This window comes from Rhincodon typus, chromosome 9, assembly GCF_021869965.1.
Source record: "Rhincodon typus isolate 14 chromosome 9, sRhiTyp1.1, whole genome shotgun sequence".
Lineage (NCBI taxonomy): Eukaryota > Metazoa > Chordata > Chondrichthyes > Orectolobiformes > Rhincodontidae > Rhincodon > Rhincodon typus.
The window spans coordinates 8,847,478-8,870,328 of NC_063340.1; the positions used below are offsets into that span (position 1 = coordinate 8,847,478).

Consider the following 22,851-nt stretch of genomic DNA (forward strand, 5'->3'; position numbering starts at 1 on the left):
AGAGTTAACGTTTCGGGTCCGGTGACCCTGACTCGAAGCTAGTTCTAAGGGTCATCGGACCCGAAACATGAACTCTGTTTTTCCCTTCACAGATGCTGCCAGACCTGCTGAGCTTTTCCAGCAACTTTTTTTAATCCCTTTTTAACCTTTTGCCCTTTTCCTTAAATCTACACCTCCTGGTCATTTATCCTCCCTTCAAGGGGAAAAGTTTCCCGTCTAAGCTACCTATCTATGGGTAGTGATTTATTTTCTTGTAAAAAAAAAAAAAAAATTCATCCAGGAACGCAGTGAAGTATTTCAAACAGTGCGTTGTTTCATTTGAACGTAACTCTGGCATTGACATTGATTCCTATGAGAAATTGTGCTTCACTTAAAGTTGCGATTTTTCAGGAGTAAAATAGCAACCTGCCTTAAATACAGCCGCTGACACCAGTTCTACTTCAGATGGAAAAAGATTCCGGTTTGTAAGTTCGAGGTGAGGCATCAAGGAAAAAACCCTCTGCATTCCTTGAAATGGTCAGCACTGTGTGGAAATTCTGCTTTGTTGCATTGGAGAACTCCAGTCTGTTTGCTGGTAGAGCTCTGTCGAAAGGCACTGGTGTAAGTTAAAGGCTTGCTATACAGAATGGAAAGTTAGTGATGGCTTCTTATCAAATATTTAACATACATTTCCTCCCTTGAGGTGATGTTGTTTCTTGTTTGCAGCTGCCGGTGAGTCAGGGTAACAAGCATCATTTTGTGTAAATTCTCGATCAGTTTCTCAACGTGAGATATTTTTTTTGTTTGTTGCAGCAAATGCACAGTTACCTGACTGAAACACTGGGGATCCCAGCTTGGGGCTCATACATTATCTTTGCAGTGGCTACGCTAGTGGCAGGTCTCATTCTTGGCCTGGTAAGTCAGTGCATACGTACAGATCTCTAATCAAAATCGGATGTTTAACGCGCGAGGGGCTGAGACAAAATGATTACGTTTAGCTCCCCAGGATCCCCTGGAGAGTTGATGACATGGGTTGTAAGGTTGAATAATTTGTTTTTCAGGATGAAAGGTATTGAGTTGGGTGAAATAAACCAGACCAGACTGTGGGTGGGAAAGGGGGCATTTCAAATGAAAGCTGCTTTTTCAGTCATCACTGTGCCTTTCCCATGTGTCTGTTTTCAATGTGACTGTCTTAAACCTCTCTCCTACCCCCCACCCCCCATTTCTCTATTACCGCAACTTCTTATCTGTCCAAGCAGACCGGTTGTCACATCCTCCTTCCCCTATCTCTCGCTCTGTCTCTCTCTCGCTCTCTCTCTCCCTCTCTCTCTCTCTCTGTGTGTCTCTGTACCCATGTCACTCTGTCTGTGTGTCTCTCTCTCTCTCTCTCTCTCTCACTCTGTATCTATGTGTATCTCTTTATCTATCTCTGTATCGCTCTCTCTGTATCTCTCTTTCTCGGTCTCTGTCCCTTATCGCCCTCCCTCTCGTGCTGTCTCTCTCTCTGTACCTTTCTCAGCCTACTTCGCATGCTGAAAGCAGGATATTTTGTTTTGTTGAGGGGAATAAGGAAGGAGATGAATTGATCTTTGCTGCATTGTGGTTTGTGGGATCTTGCTGTGTGACACCTCAGAAGATCTCGTGGTGGTCCTGACATAGTGCTGCCGTAGCTCCTCAACAGTTGGTTTGTTTTCCCACACGCTGGTGCTGCTTCTGTCCCAGTTTCTGTGCATGCCTGTGAGCCCAAATGAATCCTAGAACCCTGACAGTGCGGAAAAAAGGCCATTCAGCCCACTGTGTCTGCACCTACCCACTGAAGAACATCCCACCCTATCCCTGTATTTAGCATGGCCAATCCACCCAACCTGCACTGTGTGTGGGGAGTCGCGGAACTGGAGCACCCGGAAGAAACCCACGCAGACACTGGGAGAATGTGCAAACTCCACACAGGCAGTCACCCGAGGCTGGAATCGAACCCGGGTCCCTGGCGCAGTGAGGCAGCATTGCGCTAATCTAGTCTACTGCATTCGCTGCTGACACTGTGGTCTCCTGCACATTGGGGAAACGAAGCGTAGACTTGGCGACGGCTTCGCAGAACATCTACGTTCTGCTCGCAAAAAAGACCCTGAACTACCTGTTGCCTGCCACTTCAATGCACCACCTTGCTCCCTGGCCAACGTCTCTGTCTCTGGCTTGCTACAGTGTTCCAGTGAAGCCCAACGCAAGCTGGAGGAACAACACCTCATTTTCCGCTTGGGGACCCTACAGCCCTCCGGACTCAATATTGAGTTCAATAATTTTAGGGCCTAAACTCTCCCATGTCCCAGCCCCCCATCCCACACACCAGGCCTTGTTACCACATAGCCTGCCACTACACACCCCCTGTTGTTAGTCACTAACAGTCCCCATTAACAACTATTCACCTTCCCAGCCTGATCGTTAGCAACTCCTTGGTCTGTCCAACTGTTTTTCTCTCTCTTTGGGCTCTATCCTATCGTTTATTCCCTACCCCACCCACCTCCCTGTTTTCTGCATACAAACTGACATTTTCCCAGCCACCATCAGTTCTGAGGCAGGGTCACCGGACCCGAAACGTTAACTCTGTTTTCTCCACCACAGATGCTGCCAGACCTGCTGAGCTTTTCCAGCAACTTTGTTTTTGTTCCTAACCACTGAGCCAGTTTGTTTCACCATTTTGTTTCAACATCTCACCACACATTTTTTAAAATTGGTGAAATTGCCTGTGTTTATTTCTTTCTGACTGTGTACCGTACTGTGCTGACAAACTGCTGGAGGAATTGGAACTTTTGGAAGGCTTAAAAGTTTTGAATTCTGTCAAGTCGCAAATGAAATGATTTTACTTGTTTCCCTCTCTTCAGGGCACAGTTTTTTTTGATGTCACACATACTAATATTTTAAAAACTGCTTTTTTGGGACATACTTTGCATTTGTTCTTGGTTAAAGTTTGTATCGATCTAAATCGTTCACAATGAGTTGCATGTTATTGATGTTTTCTTTGCACAGTTAGCATCAGCGCTGTGCAAAATTCTGTCCAAGTGGATGCAATATATACTCTTTAAATTTCCTGTTCGTCATCAATCTAGTATTGTTTTTGTTTTCCTTTTAGTTTTTAGTCCTAATTGCTGATTGTATATGTCCCCCCAAACGGCAACAAAATGAGGTTACAGGTAAGAGATTTGCAAATTAACTTTGGCTCTCAAATTCCAAATTTAATGTTGATCTCGCTGTTTTACAGCTGCAAAGAAGGTGCACACTTTGTATTCCTCACTCTGCTCAATCTTTGTATGTTATGATCTCCCTGTATTGCATGCAAAACAAAACTTTTCACTGTACCGAGGTATATGTGACAGTAATAAATCATTTACTCATCTGTTTTCTATTCTGTAGCGAATTTGTAACCACATCAGATAGGTGCAATGATGTTTCATTTTGCCTTGCAGAAATGCTGAATTAGGGTACAGTTTTTTGTTTTTCTGTGTTCCACTAAATCTGTCTGTTTGTTTCTGCTGTGATTTGTATCTAACACGGAAATGGAAATTACGGTTGTAGCCTGCAATTAGAAAACTTCAAGGATCATTTTCAAGAAAAGGATTAAAAATGCCTTTTTTGTTTTTTAAAACAATTTGTTTGATTTTAATTGTGCCACGAACATTATCCTCCTCCATGAGAGCAAAAGACCATAAGATATAGGAGTGGAATTAGGGCATTTGGCCCTTCGAATCCTCTCCATCATTTAATCATGGCTGATATGTTTCTCATTCTCCTGCCTTCTCCCCATATCCTTTTGACCTTCTCACTAATTAAGAACCTATCTAACTTTGTATTAACCTCCCGATTTTTATTTGATTTTGGGAGGTGTGGGTATAGAGTCCTACAGGTCTACAGTGCAGAAGAAGGCCCTTCAGCGCATTGAGCCTGCACCAATCAAAAACATCCATTGAGTACAAGGACCCAAGACTTTCCCAGCAATGCACTCAGAAGATGAATATGTCAGTTCATAGAATCATAGGAACGTACATTACGAAAGAGACCCTTTGGCCCGTCGAGTTTGTACTGCCAAAAATATACAACTACCAACGCCAGTCCCACTTTCCCTTTTTTCCTCACTGTATCTCTCTCTCTCCTGCCTAGTTGAATTGTGGCAGGAATATCTGAGGTGGTGATGCTTTTTAGCAAGTTTTTTTTTTATAACTTCCTGTTACATCTCTAACGAAACCACTCCAAGCATACTGATTCATACCCTGCACAAAGTCCAAACCTAACGGAAGGCACAACTGATTGAGATGATGTTGTGTGTATCAGACACAGCGCTGTTGTAACGATGTAGTTGATTTTAACTGGCTCGTTCTTTTCGAATTGTTGGGGCTGCTTTAACTATCTATCCCGCTATCCCAATAATGGGAGGATGGGAATTACAGATTGACCTTTTCTTTGTGAAGAGAGTGATTATACAGTTTTGATCTGTGCCCTCTTATGTCCAGACATTTGTTGTTGGAATTAGCAAGCGTCTGTCTGTTATCAACTACTGCCCTTTCTATTACCAGAAACTGAATGTCCGTGGAATAGGACGCTGGTAATATTGATCACAAAAGCTGTAGTGTCCTGCACTCTGGCGTGATACAGTTCATATCTGTGCCCAGATGAGTTGAATCCTTTTTCCAAAGGCAGGCAAACCTGTTGCTTCGAGTAAAGCGCTTTCTCGGGCTGTATACCCTGTGAATAACAGTAAAAGGAGCAGACGGTGAATTGGAGATTGGTCACTGCGCTACAGTGGAAATGATGTGGAGATGCCGGTATTGGACTAGGGTGGACAAAGTCAAAAGTCACATGACAAAGTAACAGGTGATCAAGTGATACCATTACTTTGATTACTTGTGATCACCTCTCTGCCTGAATTAGTTTGTACAGTTTTTGATTGCTTTTAACTTTTGTTAGACCCTCGTCGTGCGCCTCTGATACCTCCACGTGTTATTCCAGCCAATTGGTTTATCTCGAGCACCATCTTATTTTTGATTTATATTTGTAATTATTTCTCTGCCTTAACTAATCAATTCATAGTTCATCCCTTCTCTGGTCAATCAGCTAACAACACTTTACTCACACTACTTCTATTAATCTGGTTGATACTTACAAAGACTTGTTATTCAGTCTGTTGACCCTCTACTCACACTATTTATACTTAACTGTTGACATGCTTAATTACCTGGAATTATCTTGCCATTATCTCTTCACCCGTATGTTATGTTCCTGTGTGCCTCCCATCCCCTGGTGGAGGAGCAGCGCTGTGAAAGCTTGTGGTTTTAAATAAACCTGTTGGACTGTACCCTGGTGTCGTGTGACTTTTGACCACGAAAAGGGAATTAATAACCTGCGGAGGGGGAGGCTGATGGGCGAAGGGGAGATGGGTGACCAGGGACCATTGTGTACTTGACTGACCCTTACCCGTACTTTCTGAATTGGCAGAGATTGTCGAGGGGGAAGATGAGGACTCTGAGGAGCTGGACAGGAGGGAGCAGGATCCCTCTGAGTGGGAAACGCATGGTTCAGGAGCAGAGGATGAAAATTACATTCTGAGCGCCAAGCCCTCGGGAGATGAATCAGCTTTTGAGGACGATCAGCCAGCATCTGATAGTGATACAGATGGGGGACTCCGGAAGCGAATAATCAACGAAGATTGCTAAATACTCCTTGATAGGAACAAATGCCACTAGCAGGGACTCTGACCAAAGAATTGTGCTTCTGTGGACTTTCTGTCCCGACTTTTCTTTTTGGACTTTGAAATTTGGTTTGTTTGGATTCACTTTTTTCTTTTTTTCTCTTTTTGTTACAGATTTATCAGCTACGACAATCTTGATCAAATGTTAATTGAATATAATGTACAGGTTCTGCCTGTAGCCTTTTTATGAATATGATGCTTTTTGTAGGTTAATGAATGTTTTCACGTTTTGTGTTTTATAAGAGGGGCGGCAGCTTTCCACTCAGCTGCTGGATCGGTTTCTGTGAGCAGAGGTTGTCTCGAAAGCAAATATTGCTGGCTGCCAACTTTGTACAGGGATCTTGGCCAAAGAGAGAGTGCTCTGGCCTCTGGGCAGCTCGTGTTTTAGCAGGAATTTGATTTTCGGGTAAAGATCAGGCAGGCTTAAGCTTCTCGATGCATCAGTTTGTCAACCCCCAAGTGTACGCTCCCTTCAGGAACACTGTGTCTGTACTGTCACTGCATCGGATGTAAACGGTAAGATTTACTATCGAGGCAGTGGGAGATGTGGATGATTTGCGATTGTCCTGCCCTCCTTTGGTGCGTGCACTGACTGACTGTACGGTTGATCCCAGTTTTGATATGTATGTGGGGCACGCTTTGCAGCTGGTAGAAATGGCTGTCTGCCATGCTGAGCGAGCACTTTTAGACCTATTTATACCATGTCACCTCCCACCCAAAAACACCCCCGCCAACGCACAAGCCTACCCACTCATTCCTTTTACTCTTTTTAATATAATGTGGCGGCGCCAGTGTTGGCGTGGGGTGGACAATGTCACCAGGTTATAGTCCAACAGATTTACTTGAAATGGCATGCTTTCGGAGCACTTCACCTGATGAAGGAGCAGCGCTCTGAAAGCCTGTGATTTCGAATAAACCTGTAGGGCCGTAACCTGGTGTCACGTGACTCCTGACTTTTTTAACCAAGGGTTTAATGATAGCAGGAGTCAGATCCGCTAGGAACTGTGTTGGCCGAGTCTTGTTCTAACATTACTGCTGATCGAACGCACAGGCAATAATCCACATGTCTCAGTGAAAAACCTATTCCTGGAATTAAGCCAATGAGTCAAAACCCCCTGAATGTACCATCCTTTGTAAATCTCCACATTTTGCCTGCTGGTGCAATATTATGGGATGGCTGGATTTGGCTTACACACATGCAACCCTCACACTCCAGCTACAACCTGAGTTGGAATGAAAGTGGCTCCTTCTGTACTTGAGGGATCTGACTCTGGACACTGGGCTTGGGATTCCATCAAGATTTACCAAAATTTCTTTTAAAATATGGTAATACGCTGCAATATTAAGTTTACCAGTAGTATTTGGAAAAGTTCAAGAGATTATCAGATGGGAAGGGGACAGATTTATAACTGTACAGTGTTTTTCAGAATTAAATTGTATCCACTGTTGTTTTGAAACTGTTCACTTTTTTTTAATACTCTGAGCAATACATTGACAATGATTGCATGGCCGTAAAGAAATACATGCATTTCTGTTAAATCTAACAGAGGTTTTGCCATTTGTACATAACCGTTCAGTATCCCCTGATGAGAAATTCAGGCGTGCAGTGCAGAATTTTGCACTATTTTTGTAAAGAATATTTCTTTTTGTTTTTGGATTTGTATTACTGCGGGGGTATGGAAGATTGTATTTTAAAAATTTACCTTTTTGTATTTTATGTCAATGATGTCGAAGGTGGATCTCTCGTAGCGTTTTTTTTGTAAGAATGCAGAAGTACCTGCTTTATTTTGTATTTATTGCTTTGCCCATCGTTTGGCTGGCCTTGTTTACAACTTACATAGAGGTTTGTGAGAACTTGCATGTCGCTCTACACCTGTGACTACGATGGGCACATTGTCGGTCATTTTTTTGAAATTCTCGGGCTACGACACTCTCCCATGAAACTGGTGGTTTATTCTGAAAGGCTTTTTTTCTGTTTTCCTTCACTTGTGCTGTGCACTGTTAACCGAAGAATATACTTGAAGCTGAAAGCAGGTAGCCGCTTCCGAAGGCTAGCAAAGCCAGGTGAAACGGATGTGGTGTGGACCAAGATGTTAACTTGCACAGACTTTTCACTCGTTTTACGTTTGGGTAAATAGCTGTACTTGTTTAGAGGGCAGAAGGGGTGTGTTGACAGCGTCACGACGTATGGTGTTCATTTTTTGAGGGACACCACACAATTTTTACAACGCGGGTCTTTTAGAGATGTGTCGATTTGTTAACAGAAGATGCAATAAACGCATGCCTTTTGTACTTTTCTGTCCGACTTGTCCTTCAATGATTTTTTTCTTTGTCCCCACTGCGATCTTGTGTGCCTATATTTGTGAGGTGGGTTGTCTCAGTGAGCTGGCTTCACCCTATCTCGGCTCATCGACTGTGGAAGCCCTCACCTGTGCCTATAGTTACTCCCCAGGCATGAGCGTCCCAGTGCAGCTTGGCTGGTGTCTCAGATCGTACCCTCTGTAAACCTGAGACTGTGTCTGCTTCAGAACTCGCACCACGCAAGGGCACTCTGTCATAATCCATCTGCAGGTGCCTGCTTGTACCTGTGGTATTATGCCGCTCATGAACTGCTGTAGTGTTAAGTCCAGGTAGCTCTTAGTGTATCTTTCAGAATGTTAATGCATTTTTAAAACAGTTGCAAATCATAGGTTTTCTTTGCTGTTACTCCAGGCTGTTCCTTCAGACCGTTACCTCTGAAAAGCTGAAAACCCTTTTTAGCCTGAAAATTGAAAGGGAAGTGCTGAGGCAGGATAGAGGCATGCAGGCGTTGGGTGATGGACAGTCCAGTACGTAGGGGCTGTTAAGACGCAGAGAAAATAAATCCAGACGATATTCCAAATGCAGTCCCTGTCTTCGACACTGGTTGATTGCTCAATGTTGTTTTAAAAAGCCAATTCACATGTCATTTATCTCTTTGGGATCTTGCTATGTAAGAAGTAACTACTGTGTTTGCCCAGCAACTGTCAAAGTCATGTTGAAATGGCAGCTTCAGTCACTTTGGATGTCCCAAAACACTTCCTGACCAATGAAATGCCAACGCCGTTGCAGTTTAGAAAACAGCCCATAATGGTAACAAGCTATGTAAAGTTCTAAAAACCAACTTGTTAAGACAAAAAAAGAAGGCACAGAATAATGAACGATTGTCAGCCAATGATGAGGATGGAGAAGTAGGCCCTGGATTTACCTGTCTGGGCAACAGAGGGAGTGATCGATTTAAATAATAATGTTCAAGAAATCAAACATAGAACCAGCGTTACCAACATGTGGTGTCTGCACAAGCCCTTGAAAATTACTAACTTTAAGCTTCTTAAATCGTGCTTAAAGTGAAGTGTCAACCTGGGGAAACCACAACACAAGATCACTGTCCGTATGCAAAGCAGAGTGCATTAACGACAATCAAAATATAAAGCTGAACTATCATCAGCCAGAGGTGCCAAGTGAATGACCCATCCTAGCCCCCTTCAAACGTACCCCAACATTACAGATGCCAGCTTTCAGCTAACTTAGTTCACTCTACATGATACCAAAAAAAATGGGTAGAGGAATTGAATACTACAAAGGTTGGAAGAACAGAAGAAATGGAAGCAGGAGTTAGACCATTCAGCCCTTCAAGCCTGCCCCTCCATTCTATAAGGTTATAGCTGAACTGTCCCAGGCCTCAACTCTTCTTTTTATTCCAGCTCATAGCCCTCAACTCCCTGAATTAGTGTCATAGTGTCATGCAGCATAGAAACAGACCCTGAGGTCTAACTTGTCCATGCCAACCAGGTATCCCAAACTGATCTAGTTCCATTTGCTAGCATTTGGCCCATATCCCTCTAAACCCTTCCTATTCATACACCCATCCAAATACCTTTTAAATGTTGTAATTGTACCAGCCTCCACCACTTCCTCTGGCAGCTCATTCCATACACACCACCCTCTGCATGAAAAAGTTGCTTCTTAGGTCCCTTTTAAATCTTTCTGTTTTCACCTTAAACATATGCCCTCTAGTTTTGGACTCCCCTAGCCTGGGGAAAAGACCTTGTCTATTTACCCTACCCGTTGCCCCTCTTGATTTTATAAACCTCTTTAAGGTCACCCTTCAGCCTCCAATGCTTTTGAAAAAATAGCCCCAGTCTACTCAGCTTCGCTCTATAGCTTAAAACCCTCCAACCCTGGCAACATCCTTGTCAAACTTTTCTGGACCCTTTCAAGTTTCACAGCATCCTTCCTATAGCAGGGAGACCAGAATTGCATGCAGTGTTCCCAAAGTGGCCTAACCAATGTTCTGTATAATTGCAAATTACCTCCCAACTCCCTTACTCCATGCACTGACCAATAAAGGCATGCATACCAAAAGCCTTCACTGCCCTGTCTATCTACAACTCAATTTTCAAGGAACTATGAACCTGCACTCCAAGGTCTCTTTGTTCAGCAACAATCCCCAGGACATTATCATTAAGGGTATAAGTCCTGACCTGATTTACCTTTCCAAAATGCAGCATGAAGCATTTATCTATACCCATTGGCCCATTTGATCATGATCCCATTGTACTCTGAGGTAACCTTCTTCACTCTCCACTGCACCTCCAACTTTGATGTCACCTGCAAACTTAATAACCACACCTCCCATGTTTAAATCCAAATCATTTATATAAATGATGAAAAGCAGTGGACCCACTGGTCCTTGTGGCACACCACTGGTCACAGGCCTCCAGTCTGAAAAGCAACCCTCCACCACTGCCCTCTGTCTTCTACCTTTGAGCCAGTTCTGTATCCAAATGGCTAGTTCTCCCTGTATTCTGTGTGGAATCACCTTGCTAACCAATCTACCATGATGAACATTTTTGAACGCCTTATCGAAGTCCATTTGGATCACGTCCACCGCTCTGACCTCATCAATCTTCTTTGTTACTTCTTCAAAAAACTCAGTTGTTAGTGAGACATGATTTCCCACGCACAAAGCCATGTTGACTATCCCTAATCAGTCCTTGCCTTTCCAAATACATGTAAATCCTGTCCTTCAGGATTTCCCTCCAACTACTTGCCCACCACTGATGTCAGGCTCACCGGTCTATAGTCCCCTGGTTTTTCCTGACCACCTTTCTTAAATAATGGCACCACGTTAGCCGACCCCCAGTCTCCCAGCACCTCAGCTGTAGCTATTGATGATATGAATATCTCAGAAAGGGGCCCAGCGATCACTTCCCTAGCTTTGCACACAGTTCGAGCGTACACCTGATCATGTCCTGGGGATTTATCCACCTTTATACATTTTAAAACATCCAGCACCACCTCCTTTATAATATGATGTGGAGATGCCAGTGTTGGACTGGGATGGACAAGGTTAAAAATCACACGACACCTGGTTAAAGTCCAACAGGTTTACTTGAAAACACAAGCTTTCGAAGCCTCGCTCCTTCTTCGGGTGTTAGTGAGAGGGGTGGCATCAGACACAGAACTTATAAGCAAAAGATCAAAAGGTCAAAGAACTGATGCGAATATATTGAACAAACCTAAGATGGCTGTTAAATCTTTAATTAGTTAGAAAGTAGTAATACACATATTCTAGAATTTCTTTCAAGTCACCGCCCTGAGATAACTGAAGGTTTTCTCAGTATACCAGAGCTGACATCTCAGGTCAGACAATGCATTTTAAGTCTGAGGCCTTGTTTAGAATCTGTGTGTTAACTAGGAGTCAGGCTTGTTTTATTTCCAAAGTATGAATTTATAAAATGCCAAGTTGGCTGTCTACAAATTGTGTGCTTTTTGAACAAAATAGAACGTATCTGCAATTACAAATCTGCAAATGCAGATTCACCCCATAGATTTATATGTGTGTGTGTGAGAGAGACTCCGAAAGCATATGTTTTCAAATAAACCCGTTGGACTATAACCTGTGTGTGACTTTTGACTCTGTAATATGGACATTTTTCAAGACATCACTATTTATTTCCCCATGTTTTCTATCTTCCATATTCTTCTCCTCAGTAAACACTGATGCAAAATACTCAGTCAGTATCTCCCCTATCTCCTGCGGTTTCACACATCGGCAGCCTTGCTGATATTTAAGGGGCCCTATTCTGTCCCTAGTTACCCTTTTGTCCTTAATGTATTTGTAGAATCCCTTTGAATTCTCCTTAACCCTATTTGCCAAAGCTATCCCATGTCCCCTTTTTGCCCTCCTGATTTCCCTCTTAAATATACTCCTACTGCCTTTATACTGTTCTCGGGATTCACTTGATCCTGTGCTCTATACCTGACACATGCTTCCTTCTTACTCTTGACCAAAACTTCAATTTATTTAGTCATCCAGCATTCCCTACACCTACCACCCTTGGCCTTCACCCTAACAGGAACATACTGTCTCTGGAGCCTCGTTATCTCATTTGTGAAGGCTTCCCATTTTCCAGTCGACCCTTTACCTGCGAACATCTGCTGCCCCTAATCAACTTTTGAAAGTTTTTGCCTAATACCATCAAAATTAGCCTTCCTCCAATTTAGAAATTTAACTTTTAGATCCGGTCTATCCTTTCCCATCACTATTTTAAATCTGTTAGCATTATGGTCACTGGCCCCAGAGTGGTCCCCCACTGACACCTCAGTCACCTGCCCTGCCTTATTTCCCAAGAGGAGCTCAAGTTTTGCTCTTTCTCTAGTAGGTACATTCACATACTGAACAAGAAAATTTTCTTGTACACACTTAACAAATTCCTCTCCATCCTAGCCCTTGACACTATGGCAGTCCCAGTCTATGTTCGGAAAGTTAAAATCCCCTACCATAACCACCCCATTATTCTTACAGATCACTGAGTCCTCCTTACAAACTTGTTTTTCAATTTCCTGCTGACTATAATGCAATCCCAAAAAGGTGATCATTCCCTTCTTATTTCCTCAGTTCCACCCAAATAACTTCCCTGGGCATATTCCCAGGAATATCCTCCCTAAGGACAGATGTAATGTTATCCCTAATCAAAATGCCACTCCCCCTCCTCTCATGACCCTCCCCCATCCTTTGTTATAAAGCAGAGGTTGACCCCCCTCTGAGAACTAAAACCGAAACACTCAAAGAGGATCACCTCACCCTATAATCTGTAAAAGGAGTCTGAAAAGTGGTTTAACCTGCCTTTCAGCAACTTCTAGTGGTTAAACTAGAAACTCACTTTACAGTCAAGTAGTAACAATTTATTTACCGAACTCTAACAGTGAACAAATTAACTAAACTATTAATAAACCGAATAAATCCCTTCTAACTATTACCAAATAAAACAAGTTTCTAATAGTATGCTGTTCCAATAGATACGAATCCCACTTATAAAAAATAAAATTTAATCTCCCAAAATTACAGCCAGGTTAAGTATCTTCCAGAATGTTCTGTGCCTTCTCCATCAATGCTTCTGTCAGGAATGCCTTCTCTGTTGATTCTTCCATCAGGAATGTTAACTAGTTGTGCCGTGGGTAACTTTGTTATTTCAATCGTGCTTTCTCTAATACACAGAGGAGACCGTGAGAGCCAGCTAAGAACCGAGGGCTGTTAACTCTGGCAGATGGCAGTTAGTTCTGCTGCTATGTCCAACTGACCCCTTCTTTTATTCCCTTGATGACATAATAATTTCTCACAATAAGATTGGTCCTATGTTGTCAAACCAGAAGATTTAAATTTAATTGGGTTTTGGTAACTAAGTTCTTGGTTGAAATTGATTGGCTAAATTCAAAACTTGTTGTCTTGGTACAAACTGCTGCTTGGCTGGTTTGATATGCATGTTTCAATTCTAGTACTCTCCCTGTACTTGCAAACTTTCAGTCTGCTGCTCACAGACATCCTTTTTAAATCGCTAAGCATAGAAAAAACACGTCATCTTTTAAAGGGACCATGCAATGCTTTACCCCTAGCATTTTACAAACACCAAACTCTGACTTTCTGCCTCCCAATTCATAAGAAATCTACCCAACTTCGCAACCCCTCCCTATGCCATCTATACCCCGGAATATTAAGCTGCCAGTCCTGTCCATCACGAAGCCATATCTCTGCAATTACTATGATATCTCAGTTCCATGTTTCCAACCATGCCCTGAGTTCATCTGCATTGAAATAAATAGTTTAATTTATCAGTCCTACCTGGTTCTCTGCTTTGTTTCCTGCCTGCACTGTCTGTTTGACTTACTCCTTTTCCCAAATGTACCAGTCTCAGACTGATCACTTTCCTCACTGTCTCCCTGGGTCCCACCACCCCCCCCCCCCCCCCTACTAGTTTAAATCCTCCCAAGCAGGTCTAGCAAATCTCCCTTTCCGTATGTTAGTCCCCTTCCAATTTAGGTGCAACCGACCTTATACAGGTCACTTCTACCCCAGAAGAGATTCCAATGATCCAAAAATGTGAATCCCTCTCCCCTGCACTAGCTCCTCAGCCACACATTCATCTGCTCTATCCTCCTATTCCTACCCTCACTAGCTTGTTGCACCAGGAGTAATCCAGATTTTACTACACTCGAGGACCTCCTTGTTTTAAATTCCTGCCTAACTGCCTATGTTCTCTCCTCAGAATCTCATCCTTTTCCTATGCTATTAGTTCCAATATGTACGATGACCTCCTGCTGGTCCCTCTCCCCTTTGAGAATATTCTGCACCCGCTCGGAGATATCCGTAGCCCTGGCTTCAGGGAAGCAACACACCATTCTGATGTCTCGCTGTCGGCATCAGAAACATCTGTCTGAGCCTCTGACTAGACAGGCCCCTGTCACAATCAATCACTTGGTACCTGGCATACCCCTCGTTACATTAGAGCCAGTCCCAGTACCAGAAACCTGGCTGTCAATGCTACATTCCCCTAAGAGTTCATCACCCCCTACATTTTCCAAAACGGCCTACTTGTTTGAGATGGGAATAGCCACAGGAGACTCCTGCACTATCTGCCCCCCTCTCCTACCTTTCCTGGAGGTTACCCATCTACCTGATTGTATCTTCAGTTTATCTCCCTCCCTATAACTGCCATCTAGCAGACCTGCTAGCTCCTGTAAATTCCTTATTGCTTCTAACTGCCATTCCAACTGATCCATGTAATCTGAGAGAGTCATAGAGTAATTTTTTTCAAAATAAAGGATTTGCAACCAAACTCACTTCCTGTAGACATAATCATCAATAACATGGAAACTCTCCCTAACCTCCCACATCCAACAGGAAGAGCACATCACTCTACTAAAGGCCATTTTTGCACCTTAACAATCTACAGACCCAGAAAATAGCCCAGTCGTACTGCTCTAAAAAACACTGATCCAAGCTAGCTTAGTACCAATGTTTGATAGTTTTAAAGTTTAATCAAGAGACGGATCTCGATAAAAACATTTAATCAAAAAAGAACCGACTCTACTCACTGTAACACATTTACAAAAAAAAAGAAACAAACAGTAAGGTCACACTTTAAAACTAGCCACTTAGCTGCTCCCTGGCCGAGAGCATTCCCATAAAGGTTTCTCCAAGGTCAGCTGTGAATTTTGCTGTTTGTTCATTCTTCTTAGAATGAACTTTGATGCCCAGGTTACTTGGAACCAAACAGCAAAGCAGCAGCTATGCAGGTTACTGCTGGGTAAGACAGTAGCATAGGTTTCTTTCTGAGGAAGGATCACCGGACCTGAAATATTAACTCTGAGTTTTTTCTTCACAGATGCTGCCAGACCTGCTGGGCTTTTCCAGCAACTTCTGTTTTTGTTCCTGATTTATAGCATCCGGAGTTCTTTGGTTTTTATTTACGTTTCTTTCTCTGTTTAAATCACTTCCCAGGTGGTCTCCCTTCCTCCTTTTTAAAGTGCTCCTGTTTTGATGTTCTTTTTTCCCCAAAGTTCCAAAACAATGCTTATAATACAATAATTACTGCTCTTAGAACTTGGGGAAATCAGCTCCAACACTGAAAATACCTCAAAAAATGAGCAGCTCTTACAGCCACAACTTTTTCCTGTCCCCCATCTTGGATTACCAAGAATCCATCAGAATGTCCCCACTGGTGGAAACATCTTCTGAATATCTACCCTGTTGAGCCACCTCAGAGTCTTATATGTTTCAATAAGATCATGCCTCATTCTTCAAAACTGTAATGAGTATATACTTAACCTGGTGAGCTGTTATTGATAAGTCAACCTTTGTTTTTTAACTCAGCAATGCACTGGCATTCCCCTTGGTCTATCTTCCTAGCCAGCTGTAGACAGCTCTTTCTTCTAACTTCTTATTTAATTTGAGGACACTGGTTTAAGACCCGAGTTCCTCACCCTCAAACCCGACCTTGAAATTCCAGCACACTATGGTTGTTACCCCCGACAGGATCCTTAACTGTGAGATCTCTTATTAATCCTGTGTGGTTTCATTTTACTGGATCTAAACCAGTCTGTTCCAGGCTAGGTTCTATAAACTACAGGTCTAAGAATGATGCGCTTTACAAATTTGTCTTCCCTGTTATCCTTGTCCATCTGATTTGTCCAGTCAATATAGCATCAGAGAGTCATGTAGCGCGGAAGCAGACCTCTGGTCCAACCAGTCCATGCCGACCATAATCCTGAACTCATACCTCCTGGCTCAGAGATAGGGACAGTACCATTGCACCACAAGAACCCTCCAGTGCACTAGCCCAAGCTGTTCCAACATGCACCGACCTGGACAGTTCTAACATACTTAACTTGAATAGTGACCCAGGAATTGGGCAGCATGATGGCTCAGTGGTTAGCATTGCTGCCTAACAGCGCCAGGGACCCGGCTTTGATACCAGCCTCGGTTGATTGTCTGTGTGGAGTTTTCCCTGTGTCTGCATGGGTTTCCCCTGGATGCTCCCTCAATCCAAAGATGTGCAGGTTGGGTGGATTGGCCATGGAAAATACAGGGTTTCAGGGATAGGGTGGGGGATGTGTCTGGGTAGGCTGCTCTTTGTAGGGTCGGTGTGGTCTCAATGGGCCGAATGGCTTGCTTCCACACTGTGGGGATTCTATGATGAATTCTTGACTAAAAAACACCCAGTCCAACTCCTGAGTAGCTCAAGAACTGATATCCCAATCACTCAGCAAGACCTCACTCACTTACTGAGCTACCTGTCCATGTGCTAGCACTCACGCCACACATTTAAACTGACTGTGTGGCACATGGTCTCTTAGAAAGGGGTTCGTATCCTTTCTTCCTCCCCACTCCTCTCAGTGGTAGAGTTCTCTGAGGGATGGTGACTTGCACATTTCTGGTGAGGCTGGACTTGGAACGAGCGGAAATTTTGAGGGCAGTGGGTGCTGTGATGATGACTTCTGCTCTCCAGAATCCTTTAGCCTTTCAGATGAGTTCTCTCAGTAGCTCAAAAGATCCCCTGGCACAATTCGAAAGAGTTTATGGGATTCTTTTCTGTTGTCCAGGTCGACGTTTATCCCTCAATCACTTTGCAATAACAGGTTATCTGGACACTGTAGGAGTTTGTTACGGGAGAATTGGCCGTCACAGTTCCTTCGTTACAACAGTGATTATGTTTCACAATTTTACTGGTTCTCAAGTGCTCTGAGATATCCTGAGACAAGTACTCCAGAGACCCAGGTAATGTTCCGGAGACCCCAGTTCGAATCCCGCCATGGCAGATGGTGGAATTTTCATTCAATAAAGATTTGGAATTAAGAGTCTAATGATGACCGTGAACCCATTGTCAATTGTTGTAAAAACCCATCTGGTTCACTAATGTCCTTCAGGGAAGGAAACTGCCATCCTTACCTGGTCTGGCCTACATGTGACTCCAGACCCACAGCAACATAGTTGACTCTTAACTTTCCTCTGGGCAATTAGGGATGGTCAATAAATGCTGACCTAGCCTGTGAATTAATGAAAAATTTCCTTAATATTCTAAGGAAGGGTTACTTGATCCAAAATATTAACTCTGATTTGTCTTCACAGCCAGACCTGCTGAGTTTTTCCAGGAATTTCTGTTTGTGTTTCCTTCATGTTAAGCTTTGTGGACCATTTCTGAGAGATGTGGTAAGCTGTCATGGATAGTGCATTCTTTATAATCGTTTATATTTTGCTTCACAAGAAACACCATTGAATGTGGCAGGTCTGTAAAAAAATGAAATATCTTTTCAACTTATTTCCCCTCTAGAACTTCGGAATATGTTTAGTGAAGCAAAATCTTTCATTAACTGAGGAGAACTGGGACTGAATTCTTCCCAACATCTTTTCCTTTCTTGTATCTTGTTCTATCTGTTAGAGACACAACTGAGTGAAACCCAATTTCACACATCTCAACATATTTGGAGAAGATTTATTTTGTTCAAAGTCGAAATCTATTTCACTATGAATCAAGTTGATGCTCTGGCTGGTGGATATGGACTTACATTAGTGTAAAGCTCTCCTAAACCGGAACATTTATCAAATTATATCTCCATCCATTACTAATGCAGCTTCGAAACTAAATCTATCACCTTGGGTGACTTCCACATGTGAATACGGGAAGATTGGAAGATTCTCTTTGGTAAATGTGTCACCCTATTTTCATCAACATTTTCTGGGGCTACAGTTATATTATTTTGTTCTCCCTTTCAAAATGAACAACTTCACATTTTCTCAAAATATATTTATTTGCTAACCCTTTTGCCCACTTACTTAACCTATCAATGTCTCTCTGTATACTGTTTGTGTCCCCCTCACAACCTGATTTTCCATCTGTTTTTGTGTCATCTGCAGAATTGGCTGCAGTACCTTCCTTTCTCCAAGTCATTAGTAAGCATTGTAAACAGTTGCAATCCCTCTGACTTGCTCTTGTAGCCACAGGTAGTGGCTCGTCCAGTTCAGTTCTGGTCAATGGTAACACTAGGATGTTGATTTCAGGCCAAAGGAAGCAGATCAGACCCGCACACTCAATTTCCTCTTGTGTGTGTAATCAACAGTGTACTGAATCAACCAAAGGCTTGGGGTTACCCTTGAATGGACTACTTGCTTGGAGTGTGGCTGTGTGAGTTTCTTATTTCCAAATATTCGTGAACGTATATTTGTTTCTCTTTAGCAATGATGTACTCTGCTGTCAATCTGAGAGTTAAACGTTAACCATGTAGGAGTACAGAGTGCAGTGTATTGTGGTGCACTGGCAGATTGCATTTGCCCACACCACGAGCCCAACTGGAAAAAATGCTGAGCAAACCAGCATGCATTAACGATTTTGAGCAACATGCAAAGAACATTCTTCCTAAAGCAGTATATGATTATTACCGTTCAGGAGCAGATGAACAACAGACATTAATGGACAATGTGGCTGCTTTCTCAAGGTATTTTTGGAAGTTAACTTAACACTGAACATCTTGATTGATTGTGTGTACCTGACAATGTTATGTGTCTGGGGAAAAAAAGTTTACTCCGTTAAACCCAAGGCACTTACAGAATAAACATCAGGAAATATTCAACGGATAAAATTACTTGCATTTTGAGTCCATCAGTCTGTTTGAGCATGCAAATATACACATTGATATTTTATAAGTTGGATAGAAATCGCTGTTTTTATACACTAGTGGGTGCTCCATGCCAATGTATGACATTGTTCTGAACTTCAACAAGGGTACCGTCTGTTTCATGCATCATCAAAGTTTGTTGCTTTGGTAAGATATTGGCCGGAATAATTTCATATGTAGACATTAAAATGGTTTGGTTGCAATTGTCCCCAGATTGTGTATTGCTAACCGTTTTGTTCAATAGTTTAATTTGACTTTGGTCAGGTACTGAAGGATCTTTCTCTGTTTGGTAGCTGAATGTAGCCCCTTTCAAATATCTGACAGTGGGAGACAAATTAACATTTTATTCAGGACAATAAGAGTTGATTCTGCAATTGTGAATAAAGTACAAGAACAGTGAAAAAAAAGACAGCAAATTAAAATTCCAAAATACTACAGAACAGGAGCCCAATGCTGTTCCTCTCAAAGTCCCTTATCAATTTAGCGCTTCCAAAATATTGTTAAACCATTTTCTTTTCCTGCTCCTTTGCTCATGCTACCTCAAGCTTCAGGCAGATATTGTATAATTGTTCCTGAGAGTGCTGATGGCTGAATCTTTGTTCCCGGCAATATTACTAGGTGCTAATTTACGCTCTCAATTTTGTCTCATTGGTGGTCTTGCCAGGGTTTTGAGCCAGCGATCCTCTCCCCCAAGTGCTTAAACGTTCTTTCCCCTCGGATTCTATCGCGTTGTCGACAGCCTTTCGAACAGATCTGGTCCAGTTTGGTGTTGCCACTGGGTCGGAAAGTTGCAGGTTCAAGAACCACTCCAGAGACTTCTGGATTGCGATGGTGCTGGCAACACAATGCAGTGCAAAGGACGAGATATTAAACTAAATTCCTGCCTGCCCACTCAGAAGAACAGTAAAGATCCATGCGCACTATTTCACAGGAGAGCAGAGGAGGTCAATATCTACCCCTTGATCAGCATTGTAAAGTTGGCTGATCTGTTCTTTTTTTGGATGAGCTTGCAATGGTGAAATTGTTGCCGTGTTTTCTATAAAATCTGTACCGCCCTCATCCGCCAACCTCTGTGGTCCAGCACCCAGAGAACGCCTGGCTTTCTAGAAAATCTAAGGTGCCCTGTGCTTTTCTCGCCAAAAGGATTTTGGTGCTGCCTCAGTGTGGATCTTTCATCAGCTTGTGGAGATGATAACACGGACAAAGGTGTTAGCATTGTAGAAGGATCATTCAGACAACGCAGAGATTGCTGGAGAAACTCAGCAGGCCTGGCTGCATCTATGGAGAGAGAAACAGAGTTTAAGTTTCAAGCCCTGTATGTCTCTTCTTCAGAACTTATAAACACAGAAACATAGGAAGTAGAAGCAGGAGTAGGCCAATCTGCCTTTTGATCCTGCTCTGCCATTCAAAATGATCACAGCGGATCATTCAACTTGGTTCCCACTTTCTGTCCATAGCCTTAGACCCCTTTAGCCCTAGGATCTGTATCTAACTCATCACATCTTTCAGAAGGCTGTGAAGTGACCAATCAAAAGATATGCTGCTTTTCCTTAGGTTTGCCTTGGTATTTTATCACAGATACGCAGGAGCATGGCAAGGACAGAGTTCTGATTCATAAACAAATCAAGCAAAATCCTATGGACGCTGGGAATCTGAAATAAAAACAGAAAGTGTCCAAGAAACTCAACAGGTCGGGTAGCATCTGTTGAGAGAGAAACAGAGTTAATGTTTCAAACCTGGTCTGACTCTTCTTCAGATTTCTGTTTTTGTCTCCACACATGGAGTGTTGCGTGCAGTTCTGGTTTCCCTGCTATAGGAATAATGTTGTGAAATGTGAAAGGGCTCAGAAAAGATTTACAAGGATGTTTCCAGAGTTAGAGGGTTTGAGCTACAGGGAAAGGCTGAATAGACCGGGGCTATTTTCCCTGGAGCATCGGAGGCTGAGGGGTGACCATATAGAAGTTTATAAAATCATGAAGGGAATGTGTAGGGTAAACAGACAAGGTCTTCTCCCCAGGGCGGGAGAGTCCAAAACTAGAGAGAATAAGTTTAAGGTGAGAGGGGAAAGATTTAAAAGGGATCTAAGGGGCAATTCTTTCACACAAATGGTGGTGCGTGTATGGAATGAACTGCCAGAGGGAGTGGTGAAGGCTGGGACAATTACAACATTTAAAATGCATCTGGATGGGTATATGAATGGGAAGGGTTTAGAAGGATATGGGCCAAATGGTGGTAAATGGGACTAGATTTATTTAGGATATCTGGTCAGCATGGACGAGTTGGGCTGAAGGGTCTGTTTCCATACTGTACATGTCTATGGCTCTATGGCTGCCCGAGCTGCTGAGTTTCTCCAGCACTCCTCTGTTTTTAACGCTTTAACTTCTCTGCTGTGACACCTTTCCAGAAGGGCGCAGAGTCATTTCCTGTATCTCCTAGCCTGCTGTTCATCATTTCAACAAGCAGTTTAACAATGGCCTATACCTCAGGGCACTGATGCCAAGATCTCCAACTACACATTTTCCCACAGGGCGCTAATCAGTCAGAATGAAAGACGTTTGAGAATTCCCTCAGTGGCTGACTTCCCTTGTAACCAGAGATTGTTGTCTGCTGATTGTGTAGCCATCAGAGTCTTATGAAAACAGCCAACTACGTTTCCTTATGAGAAGCGAATTCATGGGTTATTAGTGATCACTGCCGTGACATGCTACAGCTCATCCCTTATCCTTCACCAACCAACCATTCTGTCACTTGATAAGGTGAAAGTGCCTGCTAGGAGAATAAGGACTAACCTCTCCAATCAACGGTCATTGTCATTTTCTGTTTCCCCAGCAGCTCTGCATAACCAGGCTGTGTTATCTCACGGGGATAATGATCAAACGTGCGACTAGGCTCCTCAAACAATGCTTTTGGTGCCTAGCTCAGTGAGGGCGATCGCTTTGGTATGGCCTACAGAATCTGAAATGTAGTGGTAGTGTTTTGTATGAAGTGGAACTATCTGAAGAGGACCTCACATGGAGGATGGTAGAGCAGCAGGAAGTGGGACTGCCCTATCCGACGATGAAGACTTGAATGGACAACATGTTGCAACTGGGGATAGCAAGACTTTTGGCTAAACTATTGTCCTGAAATGTTACACAAGCCCCCTCCTACATAAACACTCCTTGTTACATCCTGCATTACTCCCTTCTTTAGAACAATGGATATGTCTAACTAACTGCATAAGGCAGCCTAACAATGTAGGCTTATAGGCCCAAATGGAGCCTCCCTGTGACTCAGGCAAAAAAAAACACCACTTTCGAAGGAACTATTACTTAATGTCAAAATGAATAATTCTCTTGAACTCATTGTTCAACCAAATATCAAACCATATTGTCAGTCTTCAGTGTTTTTCAATAGCCCCACTGCAACAAGGAAATGGTCCCTCAAAGGTACCGCCATTGAGGTGGCCACAGAAGGAGGCTATTTGGCCCTTAGTGTCCATGCTGCCTGAAAAGACGCTATCCGAATCATGTCCTTTCCTGCTGTTGGACCATGGACTTGTGACTCAGCGTCTTTAATGGTATCCAACCACCTACCAGACAAATACTTTCAGGGAAACTTGCAGCTCCCTTTGCTCGGCCTCCAACATACTTCACCGTTAGCGGGCGTTATTCAGTCCAAGA

At 43.0% G+C, this 22,851-nt stretch overlaps 2 protein-coding genes across 2 annotated transcripts in view; both read left to right on the forward strand.

The window, feature by feature from the left end:
- The window catches only part of LOC109914877 (thioredoxin-related transmembrane protein 4-like), a 28,964-nt gene extending 20,950 nt beyond the window's left edge, over positions 1-8,014 (forward strand). The window contains exons 3-5 of the mRNA XM_048600900.1: positions 793-894; positions 3,107-3,167; positions 5,464-8,014. Of these exons, the coding sequence (XP_048456857.1) occupies positions 793-894; positions 3,107-3,167; positions 5,464-5,681 (381 nt within the window). The 3' untranslated portion in view covers positions 5,682-8,014. The remainder of the gene's footprint in view (positions 1-792; positions 895-3,106; positions 3,168-5,463) is intronic.
- A 10,858-nt stretch (positions 8,015-18,872) lies between these two features.
- Positions 18,873-22,851, forward strand: part of hao1 (hydroxyacid oxidase (glycolate oxidase) 1) — a 35,352-nt gene continuing 31,373 nt past the window's right edge. The window contains exon 1 of the mRNA XM_048600901.1: positions 18,873-19,009. Coding sequence (XP_048456858.1) covers positions 18,873-19,009 — 137 coding nt within the window. The remainder of the gene's footprint in view (positions 19,010-22,851) is intronic.